Genomic DNA, 23,946 nt, shown 5'->3' with positions numbered 1-23,946 from the left:
TCAACTTTTATGCCTGAAACTGATCCAACTTGTGAGTCAAGCAACAGATTTGGATTGAAAACTGACAGTTCCGGATCACATGTGAAAGGAGACGGTAAAGGTAAAACTCAAGCTAAGAGTAAAATTGTTGAAAAGTCATCTCATGATCAAAACGAAGAGATGCACTAAATCGTGATGAAAAGAAAACTTATTTAGTTTCAAGAGTCAAGTGGATGTTTTAACTAAGCAGATTAAGGCCATTGATGTCAATGGGGATTAGAATTGTAAACTGGGATAGAGTGGTTAAAACATTCACAGTTTGTTAAGTTTTGATGCCAAATTCATATTCCTCCGATGAGCTTCTTATGTAAGGATTGTAGATGATCGTGATTCAATATATGAAGATTCAACATATATGAAAAATTACGATCTTCAAAATATATGAAAAACTAGAAAAAGAGTATATCCATATCTGATGCAAATCTATATCTCAACTCTCATCCTCGAGTCTGAATAATATAGGGTCGGAATGTGACAACATGGCTAATGGTACAAGGTTTTGTATTGGTAAGAAATGATTACCGGTTTTCATTGGTTTAAGGATAAATATCACACTCCCAGTGGATGGGAGACATATTACAGAAGTATTTAACACAATAAAAAGGAATTTGTCATCAGACCAAAGACAATTAGAATCAGCTATCTGGATCTGTCGAGGAACCGGGAAATTCCAACAAATTCGGACAAACACAGGTTGCAGCCATGTTCTAACTCATCACATCTACACAATAAGTTAGAAAGCATTAGAAACATGTCCCTGTAAGTTAATTTAGTTTCCAGTTCTTGGATGATCAAATGCTAAGAGTTCACACATTTATAATTGAAAATCATGTACCAGGAAACAAGTTTAAAAGAAGCTTTCGATATTCAGAGATGATTTTATTTACTATGTCTTTTATGCCTGGAATATTATGATCCAAAAATCATAAAGTTTTAAGGATATGTCAATAATCACCTTGAATAAGTCGCCAAACATCCCTTGAAGGGGATTTCTACGCTGTACACCGTAGAACTTTTCAGCAATTTCATCTAGCAACTGCACAATCATGTTTGTGTTAGAATCAGACACATGTAAGCTTTACTATATTCCAAACAGATTATGAAACCAATACACAAAAAGGAAGACTTAGCAGATATACAAAAGCATTGAATGCAGAACTGATTACACACCTCGTTGAATGAAGGTTCCCTGTCTATGCTAGACTTGTAATTCACTCTCAACATATTAAAAAGTGACAAGGCATCTCTTTCCAACCTGCATACAAAAGAGTCTTTAGAACAATTTATCAGGCCATGTTAAATTTACCCAACATGTAAAAAAATATGGTAGCCTAAATCTAAGCCGAAAACTGACTGGTGATTTAGTTTAAAAGTGAATAGAGATAGTTTTGCCAGATAGGTCAAAGTATAAAACACTAGTAGTTTCTGTCGAGAATATCTAAATTAAATATTAGATAGGATCAGTTTTAATTAGATAGAATCAGTTTTTATTCTATTAGTTATTAGATAGGATCATTTTTAATTAGATAGAATCAGTTTTTTATTCTATTAGTTATTAGATAGGATCATTTTTAATTAAATAGAATCATTTTTTATTTTGTTGCTAATTTTATGCATCTTTTTATGTAAAGTTGTTACATTGTAAACTATATTTAAATCAGCCATATTCAGCAGAAATAAACACGATTTATTCGGAACAAGTTTTTCCGTCTTTATGGTATCAAAGCCAAAATGGCCAAACCCTACAATGATACCTCTTGTATTGACTCTATGAGTTCTACTCGCTCACCTTCAATCACCCTAAACACTGAATCCTTCCAAAACATATCCATCACTTCTCACAAGTTGAATGGAAATAATTTCTTACAGTGGTCACAATCTGTGAAACTGTTTATTCGTGGCCGTGGAAAATTCGGCTATCTCTCAGGTACCACTACGAAACCTGCCGAAGAAGATGAAGAATCTGAAAGATGGGAGGCAGAAAACTTGATGATTATGTCTTGGCTCATAAATTCCATGGATCCGAGTGTAGGGAGAACTTATCTCTTCCAACCTACTGCTCATGACATTTGGAATGCTGTGAACGAGACCTATTCTGATCTCGGGAACGCAGGACAATGGTTTGAACTAAAAACTCGGTTATGGAGGCTAAAACAAGGAGAAAAAACTGTCACTCAATACTACACTGAACTCAAGACCTTGTGGCAAGAGGTTGACATGTTCAGCGACTACGAATGGAGTTGTGCTAAGGACAGGGCTCTATTCCAGAAGATGGTGGAAAAAGAACGCGTCTTCGAATTCCTTATCGGCCTTAACAAGGAATTGGATGAAGTCAGAGGGCGCATTCTTGGTCGTGAACCACTACCAAGCACAAGAGAAGTCTTCTCCGAAGTCAGACGAGAGGAGAGCCGACGGACAGTCATGCTTGGAGGCCACTCACCAAATCCCACCGAGTCTTCTGCCTCGTTCTCGGGTCAGCCACCACGTCGCAATGATCGTCGGAACGACAGAGATCAGCCAATCTGCGAGCACTGCAACAAGCCGGGACACACTAAAGCCAAGTGTTGGAAGCTACACGGGAAGCCAGCCGAGAATTTTTCAGCCAATCGAAATTCTCGTAATGCAAAGGGATTCCATGCCTCATCTGAAGATGCTTCTGAAGAGCCGAAACCTGCCTCAGAATTGTCTGCCTTCAGCAAAGAACAGCTAGAGCAATTGTATCAACTAATGAGTTCTCATTCCATATCCAACACTCCTAACCCATCATCTTATATTGCCTCTTCATCATTAGCCCAGAAAGGTACATATCCTACAGCTTTCATAGCCGGTTCTAAATCAAACCCTTGGATCATAGATTCAGGGGCAACAGATCACATGACCGGTAATTCCTCCATATTCTCATCTTATTTTCCTTTATCTGGTAATCTGAAGGTAAAAATTGCTGATGGCTCCCTAACCTCTATAGCTGGAAAAGGATCATTATTTCTCCATCTCTCACATTACTAAATGTCCTACATGTCCCGTTTTTTTAGTGAGAGAAGCTCCTGCTTCTCTCTAGTTTTTTAGGCGTTTTTTTTACAGCTCTTTCTTTGATCTCTCTTTTTGTCTTATGATGGCAAGTAAGGTGACTAGTTCTGCTGGGAAAAATTGTTTTACGGTGATCATTTTCAACATTCCAGAGCGTCTTCATCATAAAGGGCTTTGGCTGTTATTCGATAAACATGGAGAGGTGGTCGATTCTTTCATCCCTAACAAAAGAAGCAAGGGAGGAAGTAGGTTTGGCTTTGTTCGTTTCACCAGATTGGAGGACGCAAGGAAGGCTATCAACTGTGTTGACAGATCTAGGATTCGCGGTAATGAAGTTAGAGCTTTTTTGGCCAGATTTCAACCCCGGGAAGCTTTTTGGAGAAAGAAGTTTTCGGGTTTAAAACCAGCCGAGATCAAGAGTAAAAGGGAGGATGTTGGGCATTTAGAGGCTCCCATTGTGGGTTCTGTTGACGAGGACAAACTGCTAACTTGCAGAGGCAACTTGGTAGGGTGGTGCAGAAATTTTTTAAAGATGAATGTGTTGGCTGCCATAATGCATAAGGCATTTTAGGCCCGAAAATCATTGAGGCTAAGCGGGTTAGCAGTTCTAATCATTTTTGAAGATGATGAGAGTAGGGATTTCACGCTGAATAATCAGATGGGGGCATTGAATAAATGTTTTGGCAAAGTAGAAATGTGGTCGGAAAACTTTCATTGCAGCAGCCGTCGGGCGTGGCTTTCGTGCAAAGGGATCCCACCGTTCTTGTGGAATCCCTCCACCTTCAGAAGCATTGCAGACAAATGGGGAGAACTTATCTCCATTGACGAAGGATCTGTGAATCCAGGTTCTTTTGAAAGGGCTTTGTTTCAAATTATTACAAATCGTCAAACACGTGTGGAAGAATCCGTTGTTTTGAAAGCCGGGGACTTGTTATTTACAGTTTGTATTTCTGAGTTTGAGCCTTGTTTCAGTCCCGATTCAGTCTGGGCAGACTCGTTCTTGATGGATGAGGCAGTTGCTTCCCCGTTATCTTTGGTGGGGGAGCTCGTCGGTGTCTCGCCAGTTAATTCTCCCGTGGTGGAGGTATGTCTTGAGGGAGCTGGCAGAAACGAGGACTCTTCGGTGGAGAAGATTTCTGAGTGTTGTTATGTGGATGAAGAAAGTCTATTATGTTGTATGGGGGAAAGAGTTAGTGGCTGCTTCTCGTCGGGTGGGGAAGTAGTGGAAAGGAACATAGGGGAGGATTTTATTATGGGCTTAAGGAATTATGCTGCTGGTTTGGGGATTATTCCATCGGAATTCGAGGATGTGGTGGAGCACGAGAATGTGCTGGATCAAGGGGCTAGAGAGTCAGTTTTTGAAAGCAGCGAAAGTTGTATGTCTGCACGTGATAGAGAGAATATTGGATTTTTTGATTCATCCAACTTGGATGGTCGGTTAAAGGCAAAGGTGATGAAGAACGTGATTAACATTATCAAGAGGCGTGCTATTAGTAGTTCAAAGGGTGTGGAGGCCCACCAGGATGGGGATGCCAAACAGATTGGGGCGGTGGTTGACAGGCTGGATGGCAGAGATATATCGGGGTTAGCAGAGAAAGTTTCGGATCCCCAATTAATGGCCTGATACAGCCAAATCAAGCAGCAGTAGAAGGTTCAATGTGTGGGAGATTTGTCTATTCTGGGAGCCAGATTATGATTCCATTTTTCCAGCTTTGGAGCCAGAGTCTATAGTTTGGTTTTCTGCCCTCTTCATGTGGATGGAAGCTCCTGGATGTCTGTGTTTTATTTTGGATACTATGGTTTGAGTCAACTGTCATTTTCTTGTCTCTTTTTTAGGTGTTCTGTTTTCTGGTGCTCTCCGAGTCAAGAGTTAGGCTTTTAGTTGGGTCAGTCCTTTAGAGGCTGTTGTTGTTGATATTAGGTTAAGCTACTGTTGCTGCTATGGGGGTGTTTTATGGTTGTTTTATGGTGTTTTGTTTTATGTATGGGGTCGATATCTGAATGTATTTTGGTGTTCTTATGTTCAATGAAATTCTAAGGCACTCTTTTCCTCCTTCCGCTGATTAAAGAGCTTCTCTTTAAGTCTCTCTAATCAATGAGGTTTTTAATGAGGCCTTCATTTCCTATCAAAAAAAAAAAACATTTGTTGGATTTGAATTTCAGGACCCTTGTTCGGGGAAGATGATTGGCAATGCTAAGGAGGTTGATGGACTCTATCACTTGGTCACGGACAATCCTTCAGATAAACAAGTTCAGAAACCGAGATGCTTTACTACCTTGTATTGTGAGAATGAAATAATGTTGTGGCATTATAGGTTAGGCCATCCTAGTTTTAATTACTTGAAATATTTGTTTCCAAATCTTTTCAAAAAAAGGACGGTTTTTCTTTTCAGTGTGAAGCTTGTGAATTGGCAAAACATCATAGATCTGTTTATCCATCTTTAAAGTATATGCCATCAAAACCTTTTTCTCTTGTGCATAGTGATATTTGGGGCCCTTCACGAGTAAAAACAGCCTCAGGATCTAGATGGTTCATCACATTCATTGATGATCACACTAGAGTCACGTGGATTTATTTACTAAAAGAAAAATCCGAGGCAACAAGTGTTTTCAAAAATTTGCACTCACTGATCAATACTCAGTTTCAAGCAAATATTCAAGTTCTTAGAACCGATAATGGTCGATAATATTTTAATGCAATCTTAGGTGATTTTTTGAAACAAAAAGGAATTATTCATCACAGTTCTTGCGTTGATACTCCCCAACAAAATGGAGTTGCTGAAAGAAAAAATAGGCATTTATTTGAGGTGACTAGGGCTTTACTGTTTGCTATGAATGTTCCTAATCGTTTTTGGAATGAAGCACTCTTAACAGCGTCTTATTTGATAAATCGAATGCCTACAAGAGTTCTTAATTATATTACTCCTTTGCAAGCTCTAAAGAATATGTTTCCTGAAAATAGATCTTTCACTGATTTAACACCTAAAATTTTTGGTTGCATTGCTTTTGTTCATATACACGGCCAAAATAGAGGAAAACTCGATCCTCGAGCACATAAATGCATATTTCTAGGTTTTTCACCAACACAAAAAGGGTATAAATGCTTTGATCCTAAATCTGGGAAGTATTATGTGAGTATGGATGTCACGTTTTTTGAAAAACAACCTTTTTTTGACAAAAAATCTCTTCCGGGGGAGAATGACTCTGAAATGAGTTTTTGGGAACAAACATCCTTGTCAAAATCGGTTGTAAATAGCTCAATGGAACCAATTCATATTTCCGTAACTAATCCTAGGATTTCACAACCTATAAATTCACAACCTCGTGAGACTCAGGTAGAAACCAACTTGGAACCACCTACTAAACTTCGTGTTTATTCTAGACGGATGACTCGACCAAGTAATGTTCCACCGGCCCCCAAGGTATGCCAACCATCGGACTCGACTATGGTCCAAGGTACGACTTCTCTTTCTCCTATTTCTTCTCCAAATTTAGAGCCTTCTACAGAATTCTTTGAACCCATAGCCTTGCGCAAAGGTGTTAGATCATGTACCACAAAACATCCAATATCCAATTTCTTATCTTATAATAAACTCTCTCCAGATTTCAAAGCTTTTTCCACCAGGATTATGGATGATGCACTACCTAAGTCGATACATGAAGCTCTAGAAGTTCCGAGATGGAGAGAGGCAGTTTTTGAGGAGTTAAAGGCCCTGAAGAAGAATGACACGTGGGATCTAACTCCTTTACCTGAGGGGAAACGATCTGTAGGCAGCAAGTGGGTGTTCACCATCAAATACCATGCAGATGGCTCGGTCGAGAGATACAAGGCAAGACTCGTAGCACGAGGCTTCACTCAGACATACGGCCTTGACTACGAGGAGACCTTCGCACCTGTGGCCAAACTAAACACCGTACGTGTCCTACTCTCACTAGCCGCCAATCTGGATTGGACTATCAGACAGTTTGATGTGAAGAATGCGTTCCTAAACGGTGAGCTAGAGGAAGAGGTGTTTATGGAAGTTCCTCCAGGCTTTGATGAATTGAAGAAGGATGACAGGGTCTGCAAGCTAAAGAAATCCATTTATGGATTGAAACAATCTCCGAGAGCCTGGTTCGAGAGATTCACGAGAGCTGTGAAACAACATGGTTACACTCAGGCCCAGTCTGATCATACTATGTTCTACAAACACAATAATGGTAAAATTGCTATTTTAATTGTGTATGTAGATGACATTGTTATGACAGGAGATGACATAGTAGAGTTGGAGTCGTTGAAGAACTTCTTATCCAACCAGTTTGAAGTCAAGGATCTAGGACAACTCAAATATTTCCTTGGAATGGAGGTGGCTAGATCCTCAAAAGGTATAATTATCTCGCAAAGGAAATATGTCCTCGATATCTTGAAAGAGACCGGATTACTCGAATGTAAACCAGTGGCGACTCCTATTGATCCGAATCAAAAACTCGAAAAAGAAGATGGTGCTAAGCCTGTGGACAAGAATCGGTATCAGAAGCTGGTGGGGAAACTGATTTATTTGGCTCATACGAGACCAGATCTTGCATTTGCTGTGAGCTTGGTTAGTCAGTTTATGCATTGTCCCTCAAAAAAACACTCCAAGGCTATTTACCGGATTCATCATTACTTGAAAGGGAGTCCTGGTAAAGGAATCATGTTTTCGAAGAATGGAAGTCGAAGAGTGGAGATCTTCACTGATGCTGATTGGGGCGGAAGTTCTACAGACATAAGATCTACTACCGGTTATTGCTCCTTTGTCTGGGGCAACTTAGTTACTTGGAGGAGCAAGAAACAACCAGTTGTCTCTAGAAGCAGTGCGGAGGCCGAGTTCAGAGCCATGTCGCAAGGAGTATGTGAGTTGTTATGGCTTAGGAGGATCTTGGAGGAGCTGAAGGTTGAAGGAGATAAACCGATGAAGTTGTATTGCGACAACAAATCGGCAATCAGTATTGCTCAGAATCTTGTACAGCATGACAGGACCAAACATGTCGAAATAGATCGACATTTCATCAAGGAGAGGCTGGAAAATGGCGATATCTGCATACCGTTTGTTCCATCATCAGAGCAGCTCGCCGATGTTCTCACCAAGAGACTATTTACTACGATGTTCAAAGGATTTCTGTCCAAGCTGGGAATGATCGATATCTATTCTCCAGCTTGAGGGGGGGTGTCGAGAATATCTAAATTAAATATTAGATAGGATCAGTTTTAATTAGATAGAATCAGTTTATATTCTATTAGTTATTAGATAGGATCATTTTTAATTAGATAGAATCATTTTTATTTTGTTGCTAATTTTATGCATCTTTTTATGTAAAGTTGTTACATTGTAAACTCTATTTAAGTCGGCCATATTCAGCAGAAATAAACACGATTTATTCGGAACAAGTTTTTCCGTCTTTAGTTTCTTTATCCATGTTACTTGGACTGGGGTCGATATGGGCATGTATACGAGGTATATTCAACTTTTTCTAGAAGTCTGAGTACAAGTTGGACATGGGTTATACCCCTCTGATATCAGCAATGCCAAGGAAATGCAATACAAGTACATAAACTATGGAAATGGAGGAAGTATATGCACTTAGTATCATCCTTAAACTAAATTGTTGATAACACCGACTTCTGACAAAGCAGGCAGTATTATCAACATTACATGATATTCAACATTGCATCCACATCTACTTGTGCCTAGGATAGTAGGACCGTTCCCTATAAATATGGAGAATGGATTGATGAAAGAGAAAGGGAAAAATACTTACGTTAGCAAGAGAAAAGTGATAAACTGAATCAAATCCGATTCGGGGAAATCAAGCTCCATGGATTCCACTAGTCTCTTTAATTCATCCATCAGGTAATTAGCACCTCGGAGATTACCCATAGACAAGTACCTATGATGTAAATGCCATTTTCTTTATTCGTATACAATTTATTAACAGAAGTAACAGTCTCAAAATTTTCAAGTTTGGACCATACAAAGATTCAGAAAAGAAAAGGACAAATAAAAAAACTAGATTCCCTATCATAGAAGGAAATTGATAGTAGGTTGGAAGTAGAACATGGCATATTAATAATCAATATAAGTTTATAAACCACAAAGGACCACTTTGAAAAGGGAAACAATGAAATACATAATTTCAGAAAAACGAAATTTTAGATGTGAGGTCAAGCTGTCAAGGTTAAAGTCAGTTTCAACAATACTGGCAATAGGAACAATAAACTACAGGTCAAGTGAGCAGATTTTCAGCAGGCTTACATAAGAACTGCCCGTGCGATTGCTATCTCATCTTCACCAGGATAACACTGCATGGTTGAAAAGCATATCAGTTGATTGCACTAAATAAGTATCAAAGGAAATGGAATGCCTACTGTTGAACATGGAGATGGAACTCGAAATCCAAGTAAATTGATTGAGTCATACAATCTTCCATGCATTTTTTATGGCCAATATTCTATTTCCTAAAATAGGCCTAGATTCTAACCCTAAACTTTCAATTATTTAAGCACTCATCAGTAAAGAGCATATTTGTGTAGCTTCAATGACTCTAGTTGAGATTTTAGAATGGTAGGAGTCTTAGAAGTGACAAATTAATTTCAACAATAATAAGAAACAGGTTTAGAGTAGAATCTCCCTAGCATAAGTACCAACATATACAATCTGAAGATGATTGTAACTTTTAAAAAATATCCAAATTCATCTTTGATAGACTGGCAGTGAAAACTTATAACTCCACAACAAAGGAATACAATTTCCCCGCTTCAATTTTGGGGAAGAAGAGGGGGGGTATGTTTCACCTTGTTTAAATTGATTGTTGAGTATAAAAACTTCACTGCATGGATGGGTTCAAAATATCTTCAATCACCTTTCAAAAAATATATATATCTACAATCTATATTGCATCTATACAACTGTTCACCTATAATATACTGTACTGTTTCACAGGGAATATGACATTGATTTGTGTGCCTCGAACCATATTCATAACAGGGTGGGAGAGAAGAAAATTAACCTTGCTCATGAAATTTACTAAAGTAGATGCAAACTTCTTTGGGTTGTTTCCTCTAACAAAATGATATGACACTTTAGCCATGTTCTGCAAAAGAAAAATACATATAATTGTAGGCATCCACAATCAACATGCATGTTAACAGATGAATGGACCTTTAGATGCAAAATGATGAAAACCAATGTACAATAACTAGATATAAGGATACTTTAACTTTGATGGAGGGAAAATGGAAGCATCTAATTTTATTTCCTAAGCATTATGATAAAACCAAAATAAAAGCAACTTCAATTACCCATAGCAAAATATTAACTAATTATTTAACTTTGATGAATTCACTAATGTTCCAATTGCAAAATTACAAGCAAGACATATGTCGGACAAAATCCCGAATTCCCTAAATCTCAGTACATCACAAATGCTGTAAAGGTTTCTAGGTGTAAATAAACTAGTTCAAACCAACAAACAAAAATCGGGATATCACCATCGAGTACATAAACAACTTATGATTAATAGAGCAGTTTAAATGTGCTTTTTACACATATTAGAACGAACTTAAGTGGCAGACCAGCCTTATCTCTCTGCAAGGACTGCCCATACATACCATCCTGAGAGGCTGTTATCTTTTAATCTGAAGGATCCATGACATGTATTTACTTAAGTTATTCACATTTAAAAGTTATATAAGAGTACATATTTTGATTATTAAAGTTTGAGCACAGCACACATTTAAACAAAATGAATGCCTTTAGGAAGAAGGGTTGTACTTCTTCCTCGTGCTGGATTCCTCCTCCTTCAGGTTTTGTTAAATTAAATGTAGATGGTGCAATGTCTAAGGGGTGGGATAAAGGAGGCATAGGTGGTCTGATAAGGGATTCTGAAGATCTGCAGCTCTGTTCGTTTTCTGAGAAGATTGGGGGTGGTCCTCCTATTCTTGCAGAGTTGATGGCTATCAAAAGAGGGCTGCTGTTTATGGAGGAAATAGTTTTGGTTCCAATTCCAAGGATTATCCTCGAATCGGATTCCCTTACTGCTCTGAAGTGGATAAAAAATCCGGCTATATGTACACCTATGTTTCAGTCTTTGATGAAAGATATTGCTGCCCTAGTGGATAGTAAAGATATAATTATTAGGCATATCTTGAGAGCTGCTAATTGGGAATCGGATAAATTAGCTAAAGAAGGAATAGGTTGATTAATAGGTTGTGTGTTTAGGTTGTTCTGTTTCTGAGTTGGTTGTATTAGTGTTGTTAGTTTGGTTTTTAAGTGTTATGTTGTAACAGAAGTTTGTTAGGATCTGACATTGTATTATTCTTATATTAATAAATTCTTAGGCACTCTTTTCCTCCTTCCAATGTCCTTCATGTTACTGTTGTAACATGGAGGTTATGAAGGGGTTTTTTAATGAGGCCTACCCTATTTCTATCAATATATATATATATATTAGTGTGTTATCTGCAAAACATTAACTTGGTCATTAGCGTACAATGCAAGTATTCTGCAAGACATTAGGACCTTCAAAATTAGGAAAAAGATAAACTTCATCTAATTTAAAGTAAGAGACAAGGAAAAATATGTGATTGCCAAAAGCAAAGTCAATTTTACTTCCAAACCTACCAACTCAGTTGATTCGGAATATATGTATTCCGCCTGCATAACATGCAGTTGTGGATCACCGTTCCTGGAAGCACCAAACTCTGCAGACCACCTAAAACACAAAATAATAAATTTCAAGTAAAAATGCAGTACCATTTTTAAACGCAGACAAAAAGTCATTTATTCTTTCTGTTTTCATGTCTTTCATTTCCTACTCAGTAGAGTGTAAATTCAAGATCATAACAGTACAATCTTATGTCTCCAATAATATTGCAAATGGAGGGAGGCTGTAATTCATCTATCAAATAAATTTAACCACAATAATAATAGGACAAGGGGACAGACTGAGCATTGTTCCATAATTAACTTCAAATGACATGACAATACTGGTATAAGAGCAACCACACTATCCGTCTAGTAAATTCTCTCATGAAAACATAGCACCACAATCATTAGAAGAAAGAAAATAGCTAATCAACAAAATAATATGGGAACGATGTCTCACTTTATAGCAGCTCTTATGAATGATGAACAGCCCTCTAGATGTGTTTTTGCTGCCCCAAGAGCTTCATTAAGTTCTCGAACATCATCATCATCTTCCATGTTAGTAGGCAGCGGCACCTTAGGAAAAACATTATATTTTCCTGACACGGTCTAAAATACACATTTTGTTATAATCACAAGAAAAGAAATAGCAGAACCAAATGAACCAAACAGCTATATATAAAATAATATAATGAACTATAAGTTTTTTTCCATATAAAAGGCACCCAAGTCATCAAAATAAGGGAGGGTTCATAAACTAATAATCACAATTTGTGCTGATAAGAAAATCAAACTATAAGACAACACATGTACTGACCAAGGATATCTCCGCCATATGGAATTTTCCCTTTGACAAGTGCATCAACAAACAAAACTGCAAGCTCTGCCCCACAAGTAACCTGAAAATTTTTCACTCCCGTGACTTCAATGCAATGTCCATGAAGTTAAGGACAATAATTAAGAAGAGCAACCAACAATTTCCTCATGCAAGTTTCACCACCTCTATTTCCACAACAGCACAATCGTTTTTAAGCAATTATAAAGTAAAATGCAATTGAATTTATCAACATCAACATTCTTAACCTGCCTTCCTCGTAGAATATTGGGTCAAGTAGATCGCTAATATATCCTAGCCTTTGATATACTAGCTTACATCAAACTTACATCCTATATTATATTTTGACTAGGAGGAAGGCCAACCAAGCATGTAAAGCAAATTAACCATGAAATATTTGCAATTTCTGCATTGATGTCATCTTATATTTGCAATTACAATATTGATGCCATCTTATATTTGTTCAAATCTTAAAAAAACAAGATTCTAAGCCAATGATTATCCTAAGGAGATAAAACAAAATATAGTAGTATCCAATTATCATCAATTCATCCTGGGGCCAAATTTCAAACAACCGATGCCAACTACATGATGCTTTTGCACAGAACACTGAGGGAAAAAGAAAAAGAACTTGATCAACAAGCTCTGAACCAATGTAACTGAAAGGGAAAATAATTACCTGTCCATGCTTCAACTGGAGGCATGCACCTGACTCAAGCAAATCCAAGGCCTCAGAATATCTTTCAGCAGATACATATCTGAAATAAAACACGCATGTTTCGAAATCAATGATAAGTCTTCCAAAGTAAACAGAAGTTCAAACATGGTAAGCACCATTCTTAAATTTGTCCCAACTTCAAAATTAGTAAAAAGAAAACAAAGGAACAAAACAATAAGTCATATTACTCGCTCCCTTAACAACTGAGATGGAATCCTAAGCAAATTTGAAAACAAAGAATGCCACTAGCAGAGTCCCATAACCTACTCAAGTCTCAAGCATACAAGCCTTTCATCCAAAACCATAAGGGGATCTGCCCCATTAAGCCTCATCTGAGACTCTAAGCACAGCTAATACCTATGTTGCTAAGGTTCTTCATTTTTTCTTTCTGGTGATACTTGACATGTATAATAGGCACGACTTTCCATGCATCCGGGCAACAGAGACTAATATCATATCTAGCTATTTGCAACTCAAAGAATATAAATTTGAGAATTGCAGATAGTCATACCGTGCACTTATAGATTTGTACATTTGCTGAGCCCCATAGAAATTGCCCTCATTTATAGCTTTCTCTAATTTAGTAATATTCTGCATTTCATATCAAAAGAAAAAACTAAATCAAATAGAAATCATTCCTCACCATAAAAATAAAGTAAAATCATACCTAAATATAAACTACAATCTTTATCAGTTTACTCCTGATTGGAAATCAAGTTGTTTCTTTCAAAGAACAAAACTTTACACATGTTAATACTACAAACCCAGAGAAAATTATCAAAAGGTTTCAAATTTCCTTATTTTTAATGAAACATTCCATTCCTCCAACATTCAGCACCCCTATTTTCTTAGCAACCAAACAAAGCTTTGGAAAAAAGTACATAAATGTAAAAATAGTTCCAAATAATCAATTTGTTCTTTTCCCCCCAGATTTCGACGAAATAAATGATGGGTTATTTCCATTTTTTCAGTAATATATATATTTATTGAAATAAAAAAACACTGAAGTGATAGAAATAGAAAACGAATACCTCTTGAACAGGAGGGAGTGTGGCTCTTCGGAGTTTCTCTCTTGACATTTTCCCTCGATTTCCCCTTTCACTTCTTCTATGGAAATAAAGTACCGAGTTTTCTTGATTATTAGTATTAAGAAAGATCTGGTTTTATATTTTTCTTCTACTTAGTTCGGTCATCTTCGAATTCAATAACACAAGAGAGTCCAGACAAGTCGAAAATGGGCTGAGCCTTTTTCAACAAATCACATGGGCTTTTTATCTTTTTATTTTTTCTTGGGTGAAATAAAAAAGACGAAAATTTCAAATAAAAATAAGAAAGCAGAAAAGGTTTTTTTTTAAAAAAAAAATTAATAAAAAAAAGCTCTCAAGGAAGCGGAGGTAATTCCTTCTTCAGTTATCTCCGCTTGGGAACTTCATTATTGGTTTCTTCTTTCATGTTTTTATGTTAATCTTTTTAGTTTAGGCCATTTCGATTCCTGGGTTTGTTTTAAAAGTAAAGTTCGTAAAGTCTCGTTCTCAACCAGACTTGTTAACTTCTTCATACTGTTTGATAAAATGCGTTAGAGAGAGTGTTTACACCGCTTAGTTTTGACATTGTGATCCCCCCCCCCCCCACACACACACACACCACAGATTAAAGGGCTTGACAATGGGTTGTGAGCAAAGCTTTGAAAGCATTCAAAGCATATTGTGATCTTCTCAAAGCAGTGAAAAAACACATTGGAAAAGAAGAGTATAAGAAGCATTTTAGCCAGTATATAACAGAACAGTTCAGGAAGAACAGTCAACTTTCAGACCCTTCCTTGGTTGCCCAAAGGATCCAGCTTGCCAATGATTATATATTTACTTAACAGTGTGCATCATCACAAGGTAAATGCTATCTTTCACTGCTACGCTTAAGCTCCCTCTGATGCTATTTTTCACGTGTCTTTATAATTTCTTAAAATTATGTATACTTAATAGAAATTCATGTTGTTAATAATTTATTTCAAATTATTCAAATATATGGTTTATATTATATTGAAATGCCGTTTTGCTTCCTGATTCTCAAAAATTAAAATGGAACCGCAAAACCAGTAATCAAAAGGATTCTAAATCTGCTAGTTTAGCATTGGTTGTTGCTTATTGGACCCATGTTAGGTGTACTCGGGTGTAAGTGTGGGATACGGGTTTTATGCCTTTTTAGAGCAGTGTGACCCAAATTCTTTTTTGATCGGGGCCGAGATGGTCAGGAAGAAACTCACCTCAAATAGAAGTTCAATATGCGTAGAACTCTACTTTTTCCTTTGTATGTGTAGGAAACTAAATTTGTGTAAAATAGAAGTTCAATCGGCGGTTTTTTTCCGAAAGGTTTTTCCATTGGTGTTCTTTATTTTGTGAATGTTTTACATTCATTATTATGGTGCTTGCATTATGATAGTGCCTAACACGGGTATCTTCAATCATTTCAAAAGTTTTTCTAGGGATGGTTCTTGGAAGACCATATCCAAACATATTGGATATTATTTTGTGGGACTGTGGCATGGTTTCTCTAAGACATGTTTGGTATATTAATACAAGGCTTTCTTTTCATCCAGGGATTAATAGAGAAGGCTTTAAGATGCCTGTCATTGGTTTCTCTAATGTTATATTAGTTATGGTCTTCATGTTTTCTCTTATCCTGCTTGTATTGATTATATAGTTATTTATATACTTCCATGTCACCAGCAAGCGCATCATTTTTGTTCCGGTTTTGTTATTTATATGGCAGGAATAATTGTTCTCTTACAACATTGCGGTAGACAGGTCGGATGAAATGAAAAGAGTACTTGGAAAATCAGCTGCAAGTGTTGGTCTTAAGCTTCCTGAGATTTATCAGGCCTTGATATCAGTGGATGATAATTCTCTTCACCTTCTTCGTCTTCTTCACCTTCTTCGTCTAGTGGAGAATAATTTTGCCTCCATTCTATAAGTACCGGAGATTCAATACAAGTAGAACCGATTGAAATCCCGGTTTTGTTGACTTGTTTTTGTACGACGTTTTATTGAACTTGTTAATGCTTCTTGAGCCTTGAAGAAGTAACGAGAGGCCAAGGGGTAGGGAGATAATTGTCTGTTTTTCATAAATAAGTTATATGTTAGTTTTTTATGAGACAAGTTGGTTATTTATCTTATCCGAGATGTTCTGCACGATATGTTACACCTCGTAACTCTTGATAATAATGAGTTCTCCATTGGGGGCACGTTCGTTGTGTTTTGTGTTCGGCATTCGATTTCCCGACGGGAATGAATGTTCATATTGTGGTTACTTTGTCAACTTATGAGTTTTGCAGGTTTCAGAACACACCATAACGTGACTGAAAGCATTCTTACCAACAGAAATCAGCTGCAAACATTAAGGGTCTATTTGTTTCGCCGAAATCGATCTCGAATCCGGTGTTTGTTTCTTTGAGAATATCTGCGCCTACCATTTGTCCTATCACCATATTTGCTCAACTAAAATTTGATGAACATATGCTCGTAAATACTGTGTTAATTTTAGAACCGATAATTAAACTGAATTAACCGTCAAAATCTCGGTTAGAGGTTCTTAAATAAAGCCCAACACAATCCAGTTGGTTGACAGAGAATCCCCGATGTATCATGAGGTATTTAAATAAAGCCCAAAATAAGCAGATCGAACCGGTCGGGTCAAGTTTTCAATTTCCAATTTTGCCCATCATGAACAATCAAAATTTCTCATTTAAAGATCGTTTTATCTCCCAAACAAGAAGCAGCAGTCATTCTTATCAGTCATCACCTAGAGCTTGGAGGAAAAAGAATTGCGTTTAGGAAACGCGATAGTGCGAGAAAAATGAGCGGAACAGGGAAGAAAGTAGTCGACGTGGCGTTCAAAGCATCAAAGAACATTGATTGGGAAGGGATGGCGAAGCTTTTGGTCTCCGATGAGGCTCGCAAAGAGTTCGCCACTCTTCGTCGCACTTTTGATGAAGTTAACTCCACTTTGCAGACCAAATTCAGCCAGGTTAGGGTTTCTCTTCTTTCTCATCTCAGATTCCTTTTTTCCTTTTGAAAATTAATTGGGTTAATGTTGTACTAGATCTTTAGGGTTTTGATGGATTTTGGTAATTTTATTTTTTTAAAGAATAATTATTTTTGAAGACTTTTATTTGTCGTTAGGTCGATTGTTCATTTTTTGCTTACATTAATTTTATTGCAACTGTGATCTCGGTGATAATCTGATTTTTTTAGCAGGAACCTGAACCTATTGATTGGGAATATTATAGAAAAGGAATCGGCTCGCGCTTGGTGGATATGTACAAAGAGGCTTATGACAGTAAGTTTATTTGATGATTGTCATGTTTTGGGTTTATTTTCTGTGCTCTTTATGATTTGATCTGCTGTAGTTTCCTAAAAGCATAGATGGTATACTTGCCTCATATTTCAGGTCGTCACATGGTTGCAGCTTCCTCAATTTGTGCTTTGGATTTACTTTTGCTTAAGCTCTTTCCTTTTTCATTGTTTAGATGAAAAATTAGGGAAGGTTGGAATGAATTTGACAGTCGCTCTTTAATTCTGGATGTCTTTAATCTTTCTTAGACAATGTCCTGCTTTGCATATTTTATCAAGAAGCTAAGATGGAATTGATTTCCAAACAGGGGTGATGCATTTATTGGTTGTTATATAATTTGCTCAGAAAGTTTTTAAATATGATTCTCTTGTAAAATGCTGCAATAGTTTTAGGAACATGCTTGAATCTTTCATTTTCATAATAATTATGGTAATCAGATTCTACAGAATACACGAGACTCTTATTACTTCAGTACTTTGGATGTTTGATATAAAATTAGTTCAATCAGACCTTTGTTACGATAAAGGAAAAATGTTTACTCAAATCACTGAACCAGACGACTTTCAAATTTATTACAGTATGATGTCCCCTGATCACCTCCTAGCAATTAACCATATTTATGAGGCTGCTTCAATTTCTCTGCTTCCTTGGCATATTGGTTGTATACACTGTATAACTTGTTTAGTAGTGTAGTTTCTTTGCCTTGATTATGGCAATTTTTGGACCTGCATTGATTATTGTGTGTGTTTGGGGTTTTTTTTTTATTCATTGTTCTCTTTTTGTCTACGTTGATGATCCTCATGTTTTCTTCGTTTTATATGATATGAAGGTGTTGAGATCCCCAAGTTTGTTGACACAGTCACTCCTCAATACAAACCAAAATTTGATGCCTTGGTGAGAATTATGGAGATGCTTGACCCGCTTTTAACTTTGTCTCAGTGTTTATTTTTTGTTATGTGATATGGCTATTTGCTTGTGGTTTACAGTTGGTTGAATTGAAAGAAGCTGAAGAGAAATCTTTGAAAGAGTCTGAACGTTTGGAGAAAGAAATTGCTGAGGTTCAGGAGCTGAAGGTAATCACAAACTGCTTCCCTAATGAATGCTTCTTTATTGTAACTGTAGACTGTAGTTGCAATTGTTGACTTTAATTTTTTAAATTATTGCTCCTTCATTTGAACAGCAAAAGATCAGCACCATGACAGCGGACGAGTACTTCGAGAAACATCCCGAGCTGAAAAAGAAATTCGATGATGAAATCCGGAACGACAACTGGGGTTATTGAGACATCTTTGGTAATATAAGGGCCAAGGTGCAAAACAGTCTACCAGTATTTCCGAGTTGAACTTTGTTTCTTTTTCTGTTTTGATCCAAATGATGATTACGAAAACCCACATTTTGTGTTGATTTGGTTGATCTTTTTGTTGGAAATGTTGGGATCCAATAATAATTCACCAAAGTGGATATTTTAAAACATGCTTTTTCATTTTAAGTTGCATCCATTTCCATGGGTTTCATTTGCCTTATTTCCGACGTGCAAAACTAACGAGTAAATCCTGATTATTTTTTGAGGTAAACAAACTTAATCAACGTAACCATTTATTCCCCAAGTCTAATAAATCTATTAAAAAAAAGGCATTACAAAATAATGTACAAGAGATACAAAAATGTAACCCAAAAGCCAACAAAATGATCACCTTGGTTAAGTACAGTTCAAAAAGGAAGTAAAGAGAAATACAAAGTAGGGGTTGTAAACAAATTAAATTTGAAAAAGTTGCTGCCTTACCCCAAGTGCACAAAATTTTCCAACAGTATTCGGTTTGTTTTCACCACTAACAAAAAATCTAGAGGCCACTTCCAGGTTATGTTCTTTTCCTTCCAAGGATTTGGGGCATACTTAGATTTTGACCAATTTCTTTTGGGAGAGTTGATCCGTAGCCGCTTCTTCATTTTTGACCATGGCCTTCCTTGCCAACTCGTAGCCGGCAAAGTTCATGGCTCCCAAGGGAGCAATCCAGAAAAACCGGGGTACAGCTCCTTTAAAGAGACCAAGAGGTCCCTCGTGATGGAGTATAGAAAATGCTACCACTGACATCGATATTGGCCGCCCCCCTGGAGCAGTCATCATTCTAGTTTTCATGACATCAAAAGGTGTAGTGACAACAGCAACTAACCCTCCAGATAAAACTCCCACGGCAATAGTTTCCATGGCTCCAGTTCCCGTTTGAGAAGTTGTGCGATCTAAAACAAGATGCAGAACCGAAATGAAAAATCGCATACACACTGAGAAATTACTCGAGAGCAATGAAAGTACTCAAGTTCGAGATAAAATTCAATACCTTTTTTGATTCAGCATAAAGACCCATCCCGGCAACATAGAATGGCACCTCACGACAAAGAACTCTGACAATAAATATTAAAGTAAACAACATTACACAATAAGCAGACGGCAAGAAGACTCGTAGAACCAGTTGTGCACTAAGTTGTAAGCATTTCATGACTTGCACAATTTAGCCAAAGCCTGAATATATTTATCAAAGAAAACGGAAAAGCTCAGGTATTGCGAAACATTATCAAACTATGGAGTACTTCAATGGCTTCCAAAAAATATATGTAACAAGTAAAATGGTTTTCCAACAACATTAAAGGGTTTATCTTGAAGAAAAGCAAGCACCAAAAATTGCAATAAAAACCATCTACGAGAGAAACCAATATATCATAAATATCACAAAGGAACAATTTCCACCATATGTGAAAAACATTAACGGTTATGAAAGTGAGTGCCAGACATGAGCTTTCCGTACTCCATACTGACAAATAAATACTAACATGCAGAATGCATATCTGTCTTTGCAAAAGATATGATGGTTACAGAGTCCAGTAGGTGTTCACAAAGGGTACGGAATGATGTAAAAGTTCTGGACGTCTGATACCAGTTACAGGGAATGATGCGGAAACATATAAAATTTTATATCTTATCATGTAACAACAACACTAAGCTGAATAACATGCCTTTATAGTATCAACTGGGTTCAGTAAAGATGTGGAGAGCGCACTTGCAAGACCTCCAGCCAATGCAGATTTAAGAACACTTCCGGTATGTATTTCCACAGGCGGTGCAACAGCAACAACAGTTGCAGCTTCAAACCAGATATTCCTGTATGTAATATAAAAAGAAGTTAACATCGGAAGTTAGTCACCAGAGAATTAGTGCAAAAGGAGTGCATGTGCAAGAAAAAACTATATGTTCACCAAAGGAAAAACAGGAAGGTGGTAATTGCTACTAATATTCAGCTTTTATAATAACCTTTAAGGCCTGGTACCAAAACTTTATACTAACATACGCATTGATCAATAGGAAAAGATAACATTTTTAACAAGGTGTCCAGACCAAGAAACACAGAGCAGTACTTCAGTAAACAATCAATTTCACAAAACGGACCTAAACACTCTAATTTGGTAACCATGATCCGATCTATAGTTTTATGTTCTACACGGTGAAGACTGAACAAAAGGCAAGCCAATAATAAATAAAACTAAACCTTGAGCTTCAACTAGACTTGCTATAGATTATTCAAATGGAAATATTAATCTAACCGAGGATCATCTTGAAGTAGGCGATCAGAAGGCAACAAAAGCATAAAGTTGCGGAAGTGCCCATATGAAATAGATTCCTCAGTATCTGCATTCAAAAACCACATCATAGCAACAGCATTGTCCTCATTTTCAGGAAGTCCAGCATTTTTAAGTGATGCCAATATTTCACTTTTTGGAGGGTCCCGGACTTGCTTAAACAGAGAGAAGTGTATGCTCGAAGAATAGTTGGCTCCTTCTGTTCCATCAAAGACAAAATCCAATTGAATGATTTTGAAAATAATGACTTCTAGAGCGACACATGAATTCCCGTGCATATCTCGGTGGCAATTTCTTTTTCTCATAGCAACTTCAAGATCATCTAAGGTTACTTGTCCATCGCCATCTCTATCCAATTCTTCAAAGAACCTCCTCCCTAAAAGAATAACGCAAGAGTAAAATTAGTTCATAGCTATTTTACTGAACTGTAGTTGATCAAATTAGGCCATGGTAAATTACCCACCCTGAAATTAATTCCATGAGAACTCAAAGGATATGAACTCGTTTAGCATAAAGTTCGATAACTGAGAAGTCTATTAAAGAGAATGAAAAAGAAAAACTATCAACGACCAGTCTCTCAACCCCCAAATTCAGTTTGGAATAAGGGAAGGGTGATAACCGAAACCAGAGTCCAAAACTAACTAGTTCCTACAGAGTTTAAAGAAACTATGATTTGAATTGCACTACTTATAGTCGCAGCATAATATATTTCTTTGCTGATAATCCTTGAACCAAACCAAGAAAACTATGGCTAGAATTATACTACTTGTATAGTCTACAACATAACATATCTATTGATGTTGCTATTCAAGGAACCAAACCAAGAAAAGAAAATGATATGAAGGTAATTGTTTGCCGAGCTGCCTGAGAAATCATACCTTCAGACTCAGTGTATCTGAAGAAATCCTGGACAGAGAATAGCTTCTTCTTGTCAGGATGATCTTGTGAAGAGCTGCCCAAAAGTGGTAGAAGCTCGATCAATTCCGTAAGTGAGACAGTGGAAAAGGTGGATTTCAAACGCTCCACATTTGATAGAGGAATGCTAAGTATCCCACTGGCCAACTTCTGTCGGGAACTACCAGCTGTTTCTACCCTACTCCCAGTACTAACACCATCAGCACCCTCTTTGTTCACTTGAGACGCAACTCCAACCATACCTGATGGAACACCTCCCACTCTAGCAAACTTCAAATTTCCCAAAAAACCATTTACATCAATCTTTTGACCTTCCCAAATACTTGTCACTGATTTAAAGTAATCGAACACAGGCTGTGGAGATGGAGTCTGAGGGCAATCATGATGCATATGTTTACTTTCCTGGAGAAGCTGATCAAACTTCTGAAGATTTGAGTCAACTGATCAAGAATAAGCCCTATAAAACATTCAAATGGTGCATGTTTTTCATCATTATGTTCCAAACCCTCATTCTTTGCACCAAACTGAGCCCTTGCCTCGCTATGCCTACACTCAACTGGAGCCTTTGATTTCATGTCATGAATACAAGAATGTCGAAACCCTTTATCTTTGTCACCCATTCTCCGATTTCTTTTCCTACCGAAGTAAAATGAGTTCAGTATAGTATGGACAAAACTATTAACCAACGCTGACCAAGTAATTGCAAACTGAAAGCAATTCATGCAAGAACCTTCATCCCTATCCACATCCTTTTCTTTCAATCCCTTCCTAACCACCTCAACCTTCTCATTGTTCTTCTCATTTAAAGGCGAAAACATTCCGATAAAGGCCTTGACGGGAAGTTTCACAGTTGGAGCTTTTTTCCTCTCTTCACTACCAACACAACACTGTCCATCATTAACATCACTACCAAAAACTGCCATTTCTCTTATTCATACCAAAGATTTGAACCTTACCATTCCTATCACTAACATTCGATTGGGAAATCAATTCAACATTATCTCCTTTATTATTTGACACCCAAAAACAACTTTCAACATCTTTAGCGGTTTTCTTAATGCCCAATTCAAGAGGTAAAAGTGTTTCCTTTACAAATTGAATCGGATTCGTAATCGATTCCAATGGATCAGTTTTAGACAACATTACTCTTTACCACCTCAAAAACTCCCCTCTTCAATACAAACTTTGTTTCTCTATGGATATTCAACAAGAACCATATACAACCCAAAAAAAAAAAAGTTGAGCCAACTCAAAGTATGAAAAGAGCTTTTCCTACTTAAATCGAATCAAAAATCAATTCGAACAACCCGAAATCCTAGCTTCCCTATAATATAAACTTATATCTTTGGCCAATAAAATGATATTTGAACTAAAAGGAGATTTTACTTGGAAGGAGGATCTGCTGAAGAAACCAACGCTGCCTTGCCTTCTTAAGCAAATCAAGCTTATCCATACTGACAAATAGCCAAGTGGCACTAGTTTCTTGTCCTACAAATAACTTTTGTTTTATTTTAGTATCCGTTTAAAATTTAGCACTGAGTTTTAGAGAAAAAAAATTAAAGTTAAAGGTATTAAAACGAATCAAAACTGATAATTTAGATACTAAACGTATTAAATTTTTAACGAAGAGTATTAAAATGAAACAAAAATTAAATGTTAGATATGATTTAAAAAAAATAAAAGTTTAAGTATTAAAATAGATCAAAATTAATAATTTAGATACTAAATGTATAGTTTACCCTTGATTTTATTATTTGATTTATACCCTACGG

The 23,946-nt window shown here is 36.9% G+C and overlaps 1 protein-coding gene and 2 pseudogenes across 1 annotated transcript; 1 reads left to right on the top strand and 2 right to left on the bottom strand.

The window, feature by feature from the left end:
• Nucleotides 1–450: 450 nt before the first annotated feature.
• On the bottom strand, nt 451–14,465 carry LOC120116754 (annotated as a pseudogene).
• Nucleotides 14,466–17,069: 2,604 nt separating this feature from the next.
• Nucleotides 17,070–19,112, top strand: LOC120116753 (ATP synthase subunit d, mitochondrial). The gene is made up of 5 exons (XM_039137164.1): nt 17,070–17,302; nt 17,533–17,614; nt 18,459–18,523; nt 18,616–18,702; nt 18,810–19,112. Exons 1-5 carry the CDS (start codon nt 17,132–17,134, stop codon nt 18,909–18,911), a joined length of 507 nt encoding a protein of 168 aa, XP_038993095.1. The 5' UTR covers nt 17,070–17,131; the 3' UTR covers nt 18,912–19,112.
• A 162-nt stretch (nt 19,113–19,274) lies between these two features.
• Nucleotides 19,275–23,235, bottom strand: LOC120116858 (annotated as a pseudogene).
• Between the last annotated feature and the right edge of the window lie 711 nt (nt 23,236–23,946).

This window comes from Hibiscus syriacus, unplaced genomic scaffold, assembly GCF_006381635.1.
Source record: "Hibiscus syriacus cultivar Baekdansim isolate YM2019G1 unplaced genomic scaffold, ASM638163v2 tig00110303_pilon, whole genome shotgun sequence".
NCBI classification, from domain to species: Eukaryota; Viridiplantae; Streptophyta; class Magnoliopsida; order Malvales; family Malvaceae; genus Hibiscus; species Hibiscus syriacus.
This window is presented reverse-complemented; position numbering and strand designations above follow the sequence as displayed.

Coding starts and splice junctions, on each gene's coding strand:
- LOC120116753 (XM_039137164.1), top strand. CDS start 17,132: ATGAGCGGAACAGGGAAGAAAGTAGTCGACGTGGCGTTCAAAGCATCA. Junction 17,303..17,532: donor TGCAGACCAAATTCAGCCAG/GTTAGGGTTTCT, acceptor TTTTTTTAGCAG/GAACCTGAACCTATTGATTG. Junction 17,615..18,458: donor GTACAAAGAGGCTTATGACA/GTAAGTTTATTT, acceptor TATGATATGAAG/GTGTTGAGATCCCCAAGTTT.